This window comes from Ambystoma mexicanum, chromosome 6q (assembly GCF_040938575.1).
Source record: "Ambystoma mexicanum isolate Mex_15411 chromosome 6q, UKY_AmexF1_1, whole genome shotgun sequence".
Taxonomy (NCBI): Eukaryota; Metazoa; Chordata; class Amphibia; order Caudata; family Ambystomatidae; genus Ambystoma; species Ambystoma mexicanum.
In genome coordinates, this window is record NC_090937.1 from 892,936,061 (window position 1) to 892,952,804 (window position 16,744).

The following is a 16,744-nucleotide window of genomic DNA, read 5'->3' on the forward strand; positions in this document are numbered from 1 at the left end:
GTCAAGTCAGACCATGTCACAGCGACATTCCATAAACAACCCTCATTTCATAACAGTAATTATAAGTAGAAAAACATCTCTCTGTTAATCAACAGAGACTCCTAATCTGAGATTTACCTCTTCCCCCTGGGAAAAATCTGAGGGCATTCTCACATTTAATCTGCTTAAGACCCCTTCTCAGGTAACCAAGAGAAGGGTAAGACTGGGAATTTCTAACCCCAGGAGTGAGGCTGTGAATGGCTATTACTGGGATGGAGGGTCTTTGAAGAATGGAAGTCAAATGCCCGAAGATGAGATCTGGCATCCCTATTTTCCTAATCCCGAACAATCCTACCTCCCCTCTTCTGTTTTAGGATTTTGTCATGCATGTCCTAGCCTACCCCAAGACCTTCCATCGAACCCTGACACTCAGAGGAAAGCAAGGCAATGTAAAACCCCTTTTTCTAAATATAACACATGCCTATCCTCCCGTCGCTTTGATAGCATAAACTACTGTGAGACCCCATATTTTCCTTCCATTATACTCATTTACAGAGGGTACCAGAACAAAAGAACTGTAACAACCTTCTTATCATAAGACACACAATCTTCTTTTCCCCCAAGTATCACTCAAGTACTGTCACGAAGAAGAGGACATCAAGAGGAGTACATATTTCCTATGAGAAATACCACTATGGTACTGGGACAGAGAAGATTCAGATACATGCACATCAACATCTTCATAGGCCATGTCCCACTAATACGGCTTGGCAGGGTCAGGCAATTGAAATCAACCATGCCCATCAGAAGCCTATCAAGTCTTCAGGAGAATATAAAAGGAACACTAGCAATAAGCAAAGAGAGCAAGTTGGGAGGCGAGCTGAGGAGCCGTGGCTGACAAGGACCATCTGGAAAAAAGAGGGATGCAGAGAGGCTGAGGATCTGTGTGAGGAAGCATCCGGGAGAATCATGCCTAACAATCCCCGTTTACAGCAAAGAAGAGAAGTCCAAAGAAGAGGAGGCGTGCTGTTCGCTTGTTACATTGATAACATAAAATGCTCATTCCCTTGGGCCAGGACAGGAACACAGGAGTGTCTGAGGGGCAGATTGGGGGACTCTGACATCAGATAACAATGACGTTAACCCAAGAATGAAGAAAATGCCACTGGTGTGTGAAGCTCAGTGAAAGTCTGGTGTGTATTGTAGTAAGCGAGTAAGATACAAAGTTACAGCCCGAACGCGTAAGACTGGAGACGCGTCGGGTGCAATTGACAAATGGAATGATAAGGATAAATAATGGCAGTGTGGTTGTGTATGATTACACTTTCTCGAATGAATCTGTTTAAAGAAAGGAAGTGTCTGCAAAGAGGGGAGCTGTGCATGGACATGAGAAGTGAGTGAAACAGAGATCCTAAAAAGGGGGAGCTGTGTTAGAAATGAAGTGGGAGCAAAATCCCCAAATCTAATAGCAAAGTGTTGACAACAAACAAAATGTTTTGGAAAAGCATTGGGGTGGCCACCAGGCGGGAGATTGCTCCAGACTGGCCGCAAAGACCACAGAATAAGCCAAGTGTGCTGGAAAAGCATTTGGGTAGCCACCAGATGGGAGATTGATCCAGGCTGGCCCCAGAGACCCCAGAATAAGGAAAGAGTGTTGGAACAGCATCGGGGTGGTCACCAGGCGGGAGATTGATCCAGGATGGCCGCAGAGACACCAGCATAAGGAAAAGAGAACTCTATTAAGGACAAGGTACCTGGTTGCATGACCTGTAATGGGCGGACTGTGTGGTCTGACAACTGTGTCACAACGAGTGGAGCCCAATTGAAAGAAAAGAGCTGCATGATGTAATGAAGGAAATGCTAAATGGACTTGGTTCAGAATGGGGAACTTACCAGGCAAAGGTACAGTGAACGTATTGTTGCCAAGTGAACTCTGTGCCTAGTGAACATTTCTTTGACAAGTGAAACTTGAGAGATTTATGGAACTTTATAATCCTGAGTGTCTTAAACTTGGGGACGGGAGCTGCAGAAATGTTGCATTGAAAGCTCAAAATAAAAAGGTCACACCACAAATCCAACTTCCACAAACATCACCAGTGTTTCCTAGAAATAACTGGGAAAATCTAGGAAGGACATACATAGACTGCCACCGTAACAAACAATCAGAGCATACTGATTGAATCACAATGGCCATGAGTTCTCATTGAAATTCCCTACCCAGTACAACATTGCAAATCATCTCTAATATTGAGATGAGAGTATATAGTCTTCATGCCCCAACCAATCATTGAATATGCCTTTGGCCCGGGCCCTGTGTAAGGGCCATTTTTAAAAGGACCAGGCAAGAGTGAAGGCAGGTGTTGGAAGAAGTACAGAAACATGAGTGGGATAACAGAGATAATGGTGCTGGAATGCAGAGGTCATAAAAAATGATATGGGGTCTGAGAGGTCTGAGGGGCCGGAGAGAGTTGAAAGGTCTAAGAAAGTTGTTAAACCTGAGAGGCCGAAGAGAATTTAGTGGCATGGGAGACAAGTGGGCCATCAGAGACCTTTGCGAACAAGATGACAGAGGGGTATGAGAGAAGAAGATACATTGAGAGAGATGAAAGAGTTCCAGAGGTATACAAGAGTCTTGGAGTATCTCAAACTCTTAGGAACCTTGTAGACTTGGACTCCCAAGAGAGAGTTGAACAAATGTATCTGGTCCATCTGGCAAAGCCAGAAGGCAGATGTGAACATGTGTTACTATAATAGTAGGATGGATGAAATATCACTGAGACTGTCTCAAAGAAAGCAGGACACTATGTCACAGGGTGTAGACTAAACTGAATACTATACACCTTATAAATGAGCTCGACACAAAGTCCTTGAGTAGTGACTGTAGCCCTGGAAGTATTACAGATAGAGAATATGGTGTACTTTTTCTGAAATTGTGTTATGATAACCTGGAAACATACTGGGAGCTATATTCTGAGAATATGTAAAGAGGTTTCTGGGCACATTTTCCTTAAGATGGTACTTAGAGACCATTAGGGAGAGCAGTATATATTTTAGATTGTGACTCCTGATAAACTATAGCTTTATCCATCATGACAAATATTGCTTAGCAAAAACTGTGAGAGGAACATCTACATCAGTTTTAGAGTAGCTGTAGGTGTTTCCCCCCCATTAATTATTGTGACAACAAGAATGATTATTTAAAACCTAGTTGTGTGACAAATGTTTGGTTGTTTTTTTTTTTTTTCTTTCAGATGATCTGGACTACAGGATGAGTTGGAATCTTAATTACTGTCTGAATTTCTTTTATATGAAAAAGGTCATACCTCAGTGGCAATTACAGATGTTTTAGGCTGATTTGTTTATCGGATTAAGACATTCCAGAATTTAATTTCTATTAGATCATATATCTCTAATATTTATCGCATCACTCATTTTGGCTCTCTGGACTCTCAGGCGTGCTATATGTTTCTGATGCTGACATTGTAGAACACTGATGTATAAGCTCTCCCCTCCTATCGCAGTTGCCCATCTCCCTCTATTGTTCACTCCCCCACCACCATAAGGCAGACTATAGCCAAAAGTCACCCATGCTGACCTGCCCACCAAAAAGTCATCGGTGCAGAGTGCAACTCTTCAAATTGTTGCCCAACACACCTGCTGGGTGTCTGAGGTAAAGGGCAGAAGATGTAGAGGACAGAATCTGTGTGATACTGTTAGGCCCACTAACACCACTCAAAGCATTCATCAGTACCATGCATAAATGTGGTAATCCTCCCACTGACACTTCCCTTCAGACAATGCCTCTTACTTCATCCTCACAGGCACTTACTCCTCCCCACCATCATCACTTCTTATTTCCAGCATTTAAATGTTGAACAAGAGTCATCCAATGTATCATCCCAGAAGTACCAATTATAACTATCCCTCCTCACAAAACCCACCTAACTCAGGCCTCCTCCTCACCTACATTTCTACCCTGACCCTTGCCAATGTGGTAGTGAATCACATTTCTCTCGATTTACTTTGATTTCCACAATCCCAACATCATTGTCATGATAATCACCAAAACGTGGCTTACTGCCATAATACTGCCATATTAGCTTTTTTACAGCCCACACCATTTCCTTTCTACACTAATCTGTTTTAATAGAATTGCTGGTAGGGATGACCTAATTATCGACAGAGCACCCTCTGTTCTCCACTGCCATATTTACTGGTCACTATCTCTCATTTGAACATACTAACACTTAGGTATTCTCACACTCCTCTCTATTATTCAATTACATTGCCCACTTATACCTCTTAACCTCATTTATTGTTGATGGTGACCACTTACTTTATTTGCTCTGACAAATATTATGATTAATGTAGTTGGTAATTGTAATCTCTGTAACACCAACTAATTTGAAATTGAACCTCCCACAACATAAATAGGGCTAGTGTGTCTCTTCCCATCCCCCCACACTAACTCTTCCAGTTATGAACACTATCATCCACTTTGATGTCATCATTCATCTGGATCACTTGCTTACCTAAGCCTCACCACGCTCTGAATGCAAACTGATATCCAATGCCATTACCTAATGCCTGTCATAATTCCACTCCCATCTCTCTTCTCTCTCTTCCCCTCAGTTATCCTCCATTGACCAGACAAGACATCAGTTTGGCTCTAATTGCCCCTTCAGAACGCCACTACCACACCTGTACTTTTACGCCATTCACCTCTGACCCACAACCGTGGACTAATCATAACATCTGGAGACGTAAGACTGACAACTACATTGATGGTGTAAAAAAATCAACATCCTCTCATGGTACTAACTACAAGACTCCTCTACCGAATCTCACAACTGCATGTGACACTGCCAAATCTCGCTACTTTACCAACCTTATCCATTCTCTCTGGACACAACTCCTTCCAAACTATCAATTTCCACACTTCTCTTGTTCAATCTATTTTCCATATTGGCCTATGACAATTATCTTCATTTGTTCTCTGAAATCTTTTAAATGTATGACACAATCACCACTCTCTTTTCACTTCCTTCTTTCCTCTTCCTTCTGTTCTTCTCCCATTCATCCTGTAGCCTGACTTTGCTCCGTTCCTCCCATACTCGTCATCTAAATGCAATCTGGCTCTCTGCGTGCTTTCACTCGCTCTTCATATGCCAACTTCTTCGTTTTAAATTGATCCAGGGGCTAGCTCAGCTTCCTGTCTTCCTTAATCTCTGCTAGAGTAACACACTCCATATGTTTACACCTTCGTCCTTTGTGGCTCGAAAGTTGTTCTACTTCTCCCTAATGACCTAGCATCACTAGAACACCCTACCCCTGCAATCTAAAACATTGCCACCATCCTTGCTTTCTAATGTTCACTTAAACACTTCCTAGTACAAAGTGCAAAGTCCCTCTGCAGACTGATCTTCCCCCTCCCTAACATGACTCTCCTGTCCTTATTATTATACTATTTTCATCTCCCAATACATGAGGTTGCCCTCAATTTCCACTGTCCCAGGCAAATGCCCTATTCCCCAACCCCCTCAACAATGCATTACAAATCCAAACTTACTTTGCTATGTATACATTTATTGTCTGGCAGTCCTTTTTATTGTATTATATCTCATGTATGTGTTTCTGTAAAAATGCATATGAATACAAACACATCCAAATACAGGACTTACATTGTCAGTAACGTTAGATTCTGTATTGCAGTATAGAGGAATCAGTGACAAAGATTTTAGCAGTTGCATTCCTTCTACATTCTGTTTCACGGTCAGTCAGTTTCACCCATCCCTATTTCTGCTTGCCACAGGTTAAGAGACAGACAGCGCACAGAACCCCCTTCCAGACTAATACACAAATAGAGAAAGGGTGGGCTGACTGGTGGTACCCAGTTCAAAATGAAACACTCCTGGTCAGGCCTAAATTTCCAGCTCTGTCTTGAAGCAGTGTGTCACACACGGTACACCCTTTCACCACAGTCTTTGAATGTCAGTGCAAATCATGGTCGTTAGCCATGGGAAGAAGGAATGGTCATGACGTGCATTTCCTGTGAAAAGGAACATGAAAATAGACAGTTCCTGAGGCAGCAGATGTGAAATGGGTATTTCGTAGGTAGGGGGAATAGAGATGGCATTGGCCACTGATTTAGTCTGATGTCTGTTTCCAGGGCTGTAACTTATCTTGATTATTTTCTGACAGCTTGTATGAACAATTGTCCAGTCAAACTGTATTGTGTACCAGATGTTCTTTTGCAATTCTAAGCATGGAAACATTCATAGAACATCTGTTTGTATAGGACATATATCTTCACATCTTTATTTAATTTTCAAAACCATAAAATATCCTTTTCTTTACAAACAGAATTTTCCTGTGGGCCTTATTGATGGACAACTCTATACATGGACGGATGGTTTAAGGAGAAAAGACTGGCATGACCATGAAGCAATTCAGAAAGATGCATTGCGATCAGGTAGGGGCAAGTCTCATCTTCAAATTTCAAAATGAGTCCTCAATGTAAGGTGCTTAAACATATGTATGAGTAGTCTCAAGTGAACATCTTGTTTATTGCAAACGCTCCTGTAACACAGGGGCATGAATGTATCAGTGGATTACGGGGGACAGGTGTAATTACCATGTTTGTATTAATTAAACAAATCATACCATGGTGTCAATATCTTCAGGTCTACAGCAACATTTCTTACATTACTTGATTGATGCCCCATAATATTTTCAGAAACTTTTCAAAAGGCATGTTCATGCCTTAGGTCACAATGGAGAGTAAACACAGCAGATTTGATCAGAATGTCTACAAATAAATGAATGTGAAGTAAACATGAACGCTTTTCATGGGTATTGTAGGATTTTATTATACCTCTCGATTGCTATCACCAACTGCAATCACATACAACAATGTGCCTATCCCTTGTTTGGTAAAGCATGCCTCTAAACATGGCGAATGAGCTTGCAAGCGTACTCTCTTTTTCGGGTCCTCTTTGAATACAAATGTCAGACTTCATGGAGGGTGGTGCACACTAATTGTACCCCAGGCAGTATAATGGGCTATCTGATAAACAGAGTAAATATACTAGGCCCCACAAACAATGGACCAGCACACATAATTATGTTATCATGCATTTTTTTATTTGTAGTTTAAAAACCTCATCTTAGTACACAATGTTCAGAAGGAAAACAATAAATGCAATGTAACAAGCTAAACGTGGCATATGCAAAAATAACAACCACAAGATATAATCTCACATTTTACATGGGAGTGAACACATACAATATATTTTCCCCACCAAGATAGCAATGTGAAAATGCTTCAAACCCACCCTTGTCCCCACAATAATGTTATGTTCTCTCTTAGTAATTGTATTTTGACTTCACCATTTGGCTGAAAAACATACCAGTAACCTTGAAATGTATTAGAAATATTGGCAGGCTTACATTGCTCTCAGCTTGCACTTAGAATATCTGTCCCTTTCACACAGAAGGGAAAGACACATTGAAAAAATCTGTGCTTTAACCCAACATCGCATCACCCAAGCCATGGCGGGGAACACCCTAATCAATTGCAATGTTCATTGTAACTACTTTGAAACACATGCTCCATAATACAGCACAATATGTGCCTTCGTAGACACCAGCAGTCCCTCTCTCCCTCCAGCCTGTGGCAGCAACTGCCCACTGGAGCAGAAGCCCTCCTTTCTCCACTGACATTTATTGCAGTCTTCCAACCCATCAGTCAGTTCCCAGGCCTTTGACTTTTTTCTTTAGGTCTCTCTCCTCACTCTCAGTCTTTCGCCTCTTTCTTTTTTTTGTCAGTTTTTCTCTGTCCCTTTTAAATCCTTTCCTCTCTATGCCATCCCACTTCATATGGCTCCCTACAGAAAGTATATCATACTCCATCCCTGGCTGTGATGTCATCAATCAATCAGATTTGTGCTGTCTTGTGAACTTCCTGTAATTTTCAAGAAGGCAAAACGTGCAACCTGTCACCTTTGTACAGTGTTCAGCTCAGAGGCCCCGTATGGATAATTGAAACATTTCCCTTCCAGTTTCCTTCATTGCCAGCTCATACACAATGGATTGTTTTAAGCAGAATGGTTTAGGCAAATTCATCACGCAGCTTCATGTCCACACTGAAAAACAGTTTTAATGTGTGCCTTTTATTTCCAAACTAGCATAGTCTGAATAATACGCCTGCAGTCTGTATCCACATGTTGCACCTATGGTTTGTACCATGTGCCTTCAATCTAAGCTATCCCATTCTAATCACTAATCGGTTTAGTGATTTAGGTGTTAGTGGTTAATATGTTAACATTATTAGTGTTAAGGTGTTAGTCCTATGCTACACTTACACTTGCACTGCTATACTATGGTTGATATAAAGAGCTGAAGTAGTGCTATTATAATTCCTTTTGCTGCTTGTTTGTGTTGAAGTCTCTGCTGAAGGTGGAAGGCAGTGACTGGTTGGAATAGTTCCTTAGAGCCATGCTTCTGCTAACTCAGCCCCCTTTTCTCTCACCTATACAAATTTGGACGCAGCGCTGAACTGGTGGGTCAGCTGTGCCAAAGTGAAGCTATGTGTGTCGCCATCAACCAGTTGGATGGTGGTCGGTGAAAGGATACAGTCTCAAGATATGATGGAAACTCCAGCAAATCACGCTTTACTAATTCCACCCCAGTGCCTCACATCAGTGCTAAGCCACACACACACTGTATGCAATACCATCATTATTTATACCACCCCTGTACCTCACATCAGTGCTAAGCCACACAAACACTGTATGTTTATGTTTATTAATTTATATTGCGCGCCAGACCCGAGGGTATGAGGTTGCAGGAGCAGCAAGGTTATTCTCAACTTGGTTACAGTGCTGTACAGTAATATACATTGTGTGCATGGGTTGATACAGTTACAAAGGGTACAGTGATAGACAGTATGCGGCTAAACATATTAACATAGATAGCAGCAGTAAGTAGGTAAACATATTTACATAGATATCAGCGTCATGGTCCATTATTGGTCCTTATTCTTTAACTAGTGAATGTAGCTGCGCCTGAAGTGGGGATAGGTTTGCGGTGTTCTGAGGGAAGGTCGTAAAGAGTTCCAGGGTTGGCCAGCTTTCACCTGGAAACTGTTGCCCCCCATTTTGGTTTGGTTGATCCTGGGAACTGTAAGAAGGTTGGCATTGGTAGATATGGTAGGCCTGTTGGGGGAGTATCTCTTTATTCTGTCGGCAAGGTATCGGGGGGCTGCATTATTGAGGCATTTATGGGTTAGGGAGGCTACCTTGAGGATGATTTTATCGGTGGTGGTGAGCCAATTGTGGGTTCTCTTGATGTTGGAGATGTGTTCGCTCTTGGGGATGCTGAGTGCTGCTCTGAGAGCATTGTTTTGCAGTGTCTGGATTTTATTGGTAATCTGTTTGTTGGCTCCTACAAAGAGGGCATTACAATAGTCCAGTTTTGAAAGTGCAAGGGCTCTGGCTAGGGTGATGCAGTTCTGGGCGGATAAGAAGGGTTTGGCTGCTCTTATAAGTTTACAGGTGTAGGCTGTGGAAGAGGCCATGGAGCTGACCTGTTTATGGAAGGAGAGGGCAGAGTCTATGTAGATTCCTAGGGTTTTCGCTTCTTTGGCTACCTTGATGGGGTTGCCGTCTATAATGAAGCTGGAATAGTTAAGGTCCAGTTTGTTGAGATTAGGGGTGGAACCGAGGATGATAAGTTCCGTCTTGTCATCATTCAGGCATAGACTGTGGGGGGCCATCCATGCCTGGATGATGAGGTATACCCTGTTCACCAAGGCCAAATCCTTGTTGTAATCTCCCGTCAACGGGATGAGAATCTGGGTATCATCGGCATAATTAGTGTAGGTGATACCCAGACCATCAAGATCATCAAACAGGGGTTTCGTGGACACGTTATACAAGTGGGGTAGACACAGAAACCCTGAGGGACTCAACATGTAATGGGGATGGGGTCGGCTGAAGCTGAGGTGGAAAAGACACGCATCGATCTGTTACTTAGGAACAACTTGATCCAGCCAATGGCTTCTTGGGAGAAGTGAGTAGCCGAGTCCAAGTGGTTGCATAGGATTTTGTGATCTACTAGATCGAATGCTACTGAGAGGTCTAGGAGGAGTAGTACGGCAGTTTTCCCATTATCTCTCAGAATGTCAATTTGGGCCTTAAGGTCAATGAGGGCCGTTCCTGTCCCATGCTGGGGTCTAAAGCCAGATTGCCGGATTCCGAGGAGGTGGTTCTGTTCTAGATATTTTTGTATTTGTTGGTAGGCAGTCTTATCTAATATTTTGAGCAGGAAGGGGACAGTGGTAATGGGTCTGTAATTAGTTGGTTTTGATGGATCTAGGGAGGGTTTTTTGAGTAGAGGGAGGACCCACGATTCATAAAGGTTATTGGGGATGATGCCTGATGAAAAGGAAGCGTTAATGAGTTTGGTAATGAAAGGTGAGAGGTCTCTTGATGCGTCTTTGATGATTTGAGAGGGGCAAGGGTCGCCCTGGCAGTTCAAAGGTTTAAGGCTGAGGATGATTTTGTCCACTTCTAGTGAGGAGACTTTGGAAAAGCTGAAACGGGTGATAGGATTAGGTTTGGGGGGTTCTGAGGTGTAGGGTGTGGGGGAGTGTTAGTGGAGTTAGTGGAGTTGTATAGGGCTTCTTTCTTGTCATTCATTTTGGTTTGAAGGCCTGAGATTTTGTTGGACAGGGCGTTTTGGATGCTAGTGCACCATTGTTTATCCTTCACACATGTGTCTGGGACTGGGATGGTGGTTTCCAACTCTTTGATGATGTATGCAATACCATCATTATTGATGCCAACTCTTCTATAGGAGTCTGAGTTGCCGATAACAATCTTGGCCTGGCTAAAATGCTGCATCACTTGTTCTTACAGTATCTAAAGAAACATGATCCTGCCATTAGTGTTTTAGACAAAATTATCATTTTAGTCATTAATATGAAACATGCTAATGTTGTCTTGTAAAAGTATGAACTCTTATACTTTGGCATGTGTATATGCTATCTGTTACAGGGCTTAATGCATGGTGTTTTACTAATTGCATGTTTTACCTGAACATTAGTATTTCCTAAATTTGTGGACTTTACATTTTTTAACACAATGTGTTTCTCTGATATCTATGTTTATTTTAGGGTGATCCCATACTTATAAGCACTGATTTTGATTGTATACAACTATTATGGAGTATTACGTGTTGATTTGTTTCTATGCATTTCAGTTTCTTGCAGTGTGTCCTCAGAAAATGTACTGTTTATTTGAAGTCCCCAAATATTTAGTCAGTACTTGATAGTATTAATGTGTAACCAAATAAAAGTATCCTTTCCATACAACCTTTTACTTTGTATGATATATCTTTTTTATTTCAGTTTGCATGTTTTCTTCTAAACTCTACTCCAGTAAAGGTTCATTGTTTTATTGAATTGTGATGAGGGTTTTGTCTTGGAATATTAGATGAAAATGTGAAAATGATGTCAGCAAATTGTGTTTAAACATGCGGGTACAAACATGCCAAAATTAATTCTGGACAGTTGGCGTTGGTCACAATTCTAATGTTTGTTGTAGTTTGATTCCTTTTGTAATATTATTTAAATACATAGCATACTTAATTGAGCTGGTTGTGGTTGAGCTGGTTGTTGGTGTTGACGTCTCTGCTGAAGGTAGGAGGGCCGTACCTGTTGGGCATAGTGCATTGGAGCTGCACAGCTGCTGATTCTGCCCCCTTTTGTGTCACCTATAAAAATCCAGATGCAGAGCTGAAGCAGCGCTATTATAATTACTTGTGCTACTTGTTTGCATTGAAGTCTCTGCTGAAGGTGGAAGGCAGTGACTGTTTGGCATAGTCCCTTGGAGCCATGTTTCTACTGACTTGGCCCCCTTTTCTCTTGCCTATACAAATTTGGACGCATCGCTGAACTGTTGCATCAGCTGCGCCAAATTCAGGCTATATGTGTCGCCATTAACCAGTTGGATGGTGGTCAGTGGAAGGATACAGTATGAGGATATGATTGAAACTGCAAGTCAGCATGTTGTGGCTATTCCTTTGGTGATCCAGGTTGTGAAACATCACAGAGCAATTCTACAAACTTTATAAAAAAGGTAATGGATCTGATTTAGATATGCATATTAATGATAGAACTGCTGGCTCTCAAATTACCAACACTACGAGCTGAATCAAGCTTGTAAAAGCTGTGGATAATTCAATTAAGATTACAGGCTGCTTGTATGCCACACTCAACATTAATGAGGATGACCCATCTGATAATACACTCAAGTCTGTATTGGACAGCAGGGAAGAACTCACGATTACTATGGCTTTCCCAAGTCATTGTCTCTGATATTAGTACTGGAAGGTGATCACCATGATATAGGGCCTCATTGTGGATAATCCGGTCAAGTAAAAATGCCAGAAATAAATGCTAGTACTACCGGCTCTGGCATTTATATCAGACTAGCTCACTCTGAGTCTGCCGGTGGGGGCAGTGAACTACCGGCACGCCTGACCTTCCGGGAGTTCAGGCACCTACCGGCAGAGAAATGATGAAGTTCTCAGTGGTGCTTGTGATTCAGCAGTTCCCATCCCATGGAGTCCTATGGGACTCCAAGGAATGTGAACTTACTGCCGTTGTCGGAACCTGTAATATCTGAGTAACACCAGTTTATCGGGCACTGTAACGGCAAGGTGAGTTTGCCGGTAACCCGCCCGTAGTACAGGCTGGTTAACGGCAAACTTTTAATGAAGCCTTATAGATTCTGTTTCCACTATTTCACAGAATCTAGTTAAAATTTTAGATCAAAATAAAATGAGTATCTCTGATAAAAATCTGGAGTCACAACTAGAGTACCATAGCTCCATTGCTAATGTGATGACTCCTATTCACTTGATCTTGAAGTAAAATATAAACATAAGAGCAGTAACAATTAATTATATTTTGGGACAGTATACCAATGCTAATATGCTTGTGAAATGTCTCATTAGGACTCCTGACTAGTAAACCCTAAATTCTGCAATGACAGGCATGGGAGGTTAATTGAGCGTAAGTGCTTTTGGCTCTGATAATGATGAAGTTGATGATGATGCTCAAAGTGATTTGCAAGAGGAAACTCGTCCCTTTCCTGAGGGCAATGATGATCATTCTCCTCTTGCTGTATTGCTAGATGAATGTTGTGCAAGCAATTCACTATTTCAGGCGCATAACTATTCATAATCCTCTTTGGATACTGAAACCATCAAGCAGACACAAAGAATATCTAATATCTCACCCATAGTTGCTAAGTAATTAGATGAAACTAATATACAACAGTCTAAGTTTCTGAGTGGTAGGTATTCAGTTTGATATGGGAACATGTGAGAGACAAACTGATATATTTAACTTGCCTATTATAACCAATAATAGTGAGCAAATGAGAGATGAAATACTGGATTATATAGTCAAAAAAGGAAAAGGAAAAATTAAAATAAAATGAACAACATAATCAAAACAGTGTGCTCAGAAAGAATAACAAAGAATAACAATATAATTGCAAAGAATGCAAGTAAAACCTGTATCAATGACTCAGGTTCTGCCAACTTTGAAGTGGAGCATCAGGCGGAGGGTCTATGAATTAAAGTCTGTTGATATTGGAAAGTATAATGAAATAAAAAAGAAAAGCATGGGTAAGGCTAATTATGATATTGCAGCAAACCTACCAACTATTAAAGCAGATAATGGTAATGCAAGAGCCCAAGAGGAAGGTTCTGAGTCTCTTGAACTTGAGATCTGTATCCAAACAAAGACTCTAGTAGATCGTTTTAGATCTGCTGGGCCAATTATAGAAATAGTTCTTAACATTGGAAAGGATTACTCATATGAACAAGATGTACCCAACAATAATTTGATATGTATTGATAAGGCCTGGGAACTGTAGACTAAGCTCATCATATGATGGATGCAGGTGGGAAGTGTAAAACCTATGAAAGCTGAAAAGCTATCACACTCCTCAGCACTGGAGATCAAATACATATTAATAGAAGTTGTATTCTTGGTGTCTTTCATAATTTACCACAACTTTGATCAATAAATGATAATGATATGAAAATTGCAGATGTATTTGAGGAGGAAAACATGAGCTATTCCGTCATTCATTTTTATATTTAGCATTGCTGATGTTCTTCTAAGTCTGGGCTACTTATGTGAATAGGTCAAAGAAGTATATTGCATTGACACAACTTGTGGTTTAAGCAACAGGTTAAATGTAAATAACATTGGAAGCATGAATAATCAGGTTATCAGAGCAAGCACCAGAGGTGGTATGGTGGTTAGAATGACTGATAATACAAGAAATGAAGTGAAAATCAGATTTAGTGAGTTACATTGGGACTGACTTCCGTGCTTCATTGAGATACTGATTTAACAAGTTCTACCTTCCTTCCCTATGGGAAAACGTGTGGACAGGGTCCTCATACATTATTGGGGGGATTATATGATATAATAGATACAAATGACATTTTTGTACTTCAGGAGACTTGGTAAACAGGAATACCAACTTTTGATGGACAAAAGACATACATAAAACAGCTCGTCAAGGATCTAAGGGAAGATGAAAAGGTGGTTTCCTCAACAGCTTCAAAAATCGGTATTGCGTAAAAAAACAAATGACAAAACAAGGCCAAAACCGCTGAATTCTTTTAATCAAATGTTTGCACATTTATTCACAATAAATAGATGTGGGGGTTGGGTTGGGTTAGGGAATAGCAAAAGGTAGGGAGATGTGAGGAGGATATGAGGGGGACGTGAGGCGGCTCTGGGGGTCTCCCCCGCATTTAAAAGGGAAATAAAGTGCATAACAACGAAAAAACATTTTCGAAATTTGAAAAAAATAAAATCATTGTTTTGGCCGACATTTTGTGTGTTTTTTAATTTTTTTATTTTAAGCTAGATCCGACTTGGACGCCTAAGTGCCAAATACATTTGCAGACCCTTGTCATGTTTTGTTCTGCTAAAAATATAGATGAACGCATCATCTAGTGATGCACATTCACACCTTCCAAGTTTAGGAGTCAGAGCATATGTTGCAAAATCGATGTAAACAAAGTGGCTGCTGTTTTGAGGCTGCATAATTGCTGCAACTGAAATTCTCCTATTAGGGATGTATCACATGCGATGGTACACATAGTGCCATGATGAATATTACCGGTAATAATGTGGGCACATTACCTTTCAGAAATGTTTCACACCAATGCATTTTTGGGGTTTCTTTGAATTAATCACTGGTCAGAAACCGCATGGTAGCCTAGCCATGAGGAAGATGCTTTAATGCAATATCCATCCTGTTTACAATACCTGGACTTATATAGTGAACATGTTTCCTAGAAGCGCATTGAACATCATGAGAAGCACTCCCTTCTGAAGGGAATCCGTCACAGTTGGCATTCAGTCAACTCCTGACACTGTTCACTATCTTGTTTACGCAATCACCTACATATGGAAATGTGTGCATGTTGGAATATGTGAAGGATGACAACCACTGGTCGAGCATTCATGCCTGGATATTTTCTAATCAAGTCTCCTCAGGATTAGACAGACCCAAACGTGTGCCGACTTAAATGATCTTTGAACTGGTTGTATATAACATTTTAGCAAGCCACTGGACTTCCTGGAGAAGCACCCAGCCGGAGACTTCCTTCCATCCTGAATTTCCTATGGGTGACATGCCAAATTTATCTTGAGCGGTAGGGCGTGTGTCTGGTATTGCATTCAAACAGTAGGCTGCAAAGGCAAGCCGTATATTCAGAGCAACAGGTGTCTGCGGTGAGTTGGTCTTTCATGCATGTACATAACTTTCCATCTTGCTGCTGCTCCTGCAGTACTACTTAAGGCAGATGTCATAATGGTATCCACAGATGTATCTGAAATGAATTTTACTCGGAGCTCCCCACAGTAATATTTCATCTCTACTTTTTCATAACGTAACTGAATAGTCTTCAGAATATAAAGAGTGAACTATACAGCAAAGACACCAATAATAGCAAAGAAACCAATTTTTATTATGAGATTGTACACAATTTACAAGCATCGTCTTCAGTATTGTAACCTTCGTTTTTAGAGACTATGGGCCTGATTCATGCTTTAAAGTGGCATGGCAATGCTGAAAGACACTGCCCACACAAACCCTGACTTATGGAACTGTGCAAAGTCTACTTTTGCAGTGCAAAGTCAGTGCAAATTCAGTACAAACTCATTCTTGCAGTACACAATGAAATTGCTCTGACTTTGCACTGCAAAAATGCACTTTGCACAGTTCCATGAATCAGGATTTGCGTCGACAGTGCAAAGTCACTTTTCAGCAGTGTAAAGTCACTTTGAACCATGCAAAATATTCCATGAATCAGGCCCTATATGCTGTGCAGCCACAGAGGATTACGAAACAACTTGATTAGGACAGACCATACATGAACTTAGACACGGTCATATGTTCAGGGACTTTCTACTCCTTCTGAATAATATGATCACCTGATTCCATTATTTGAACTAGAGACATTGAAGGGAAGTCATACCTTCTTAAATAATCTCACTCCTTTCCCTCTTCCATCTGCTGAGCAGTAAATGACAACTACTTCCATACATGTTCTAAAACATCAGGCCTCAGCTTTTTAGATGTATAACTCCCTTTAAACGATGGTTCCACTTCAGCCTCATTGGAAGTAGTAGCCTTATACTCACGCCTTTCTTTCCGAGTCAAAT

At 41.0% G+C, this 16,744-nt stretch overlaps 1 protein-coding gene across 1 annotated transcript in view; it reads left to right on the plus strand.

The window, feature by feature from the left end:
* GALNTL6 (polypeptide N-acetylgalactosaminyltransferase like 6) overlaps positions 1 to 16,744 on the plus strand; it is a 2,999,321-nt gene that overhangs the window by 1,165,842 nt on the left and 1,816,735 nt on the right. The window contains exon 4 of the mRNA XM_069631416.1: positions 6,343 to 6,451. Coding sequence (XP_069487517.1) covers positions 6,343 to 6,451 — 109 coding nt within the window. The remainder of the gene's footprint in view (positions 1 to 6,342; positions 6,452 to 16,744) is intronic.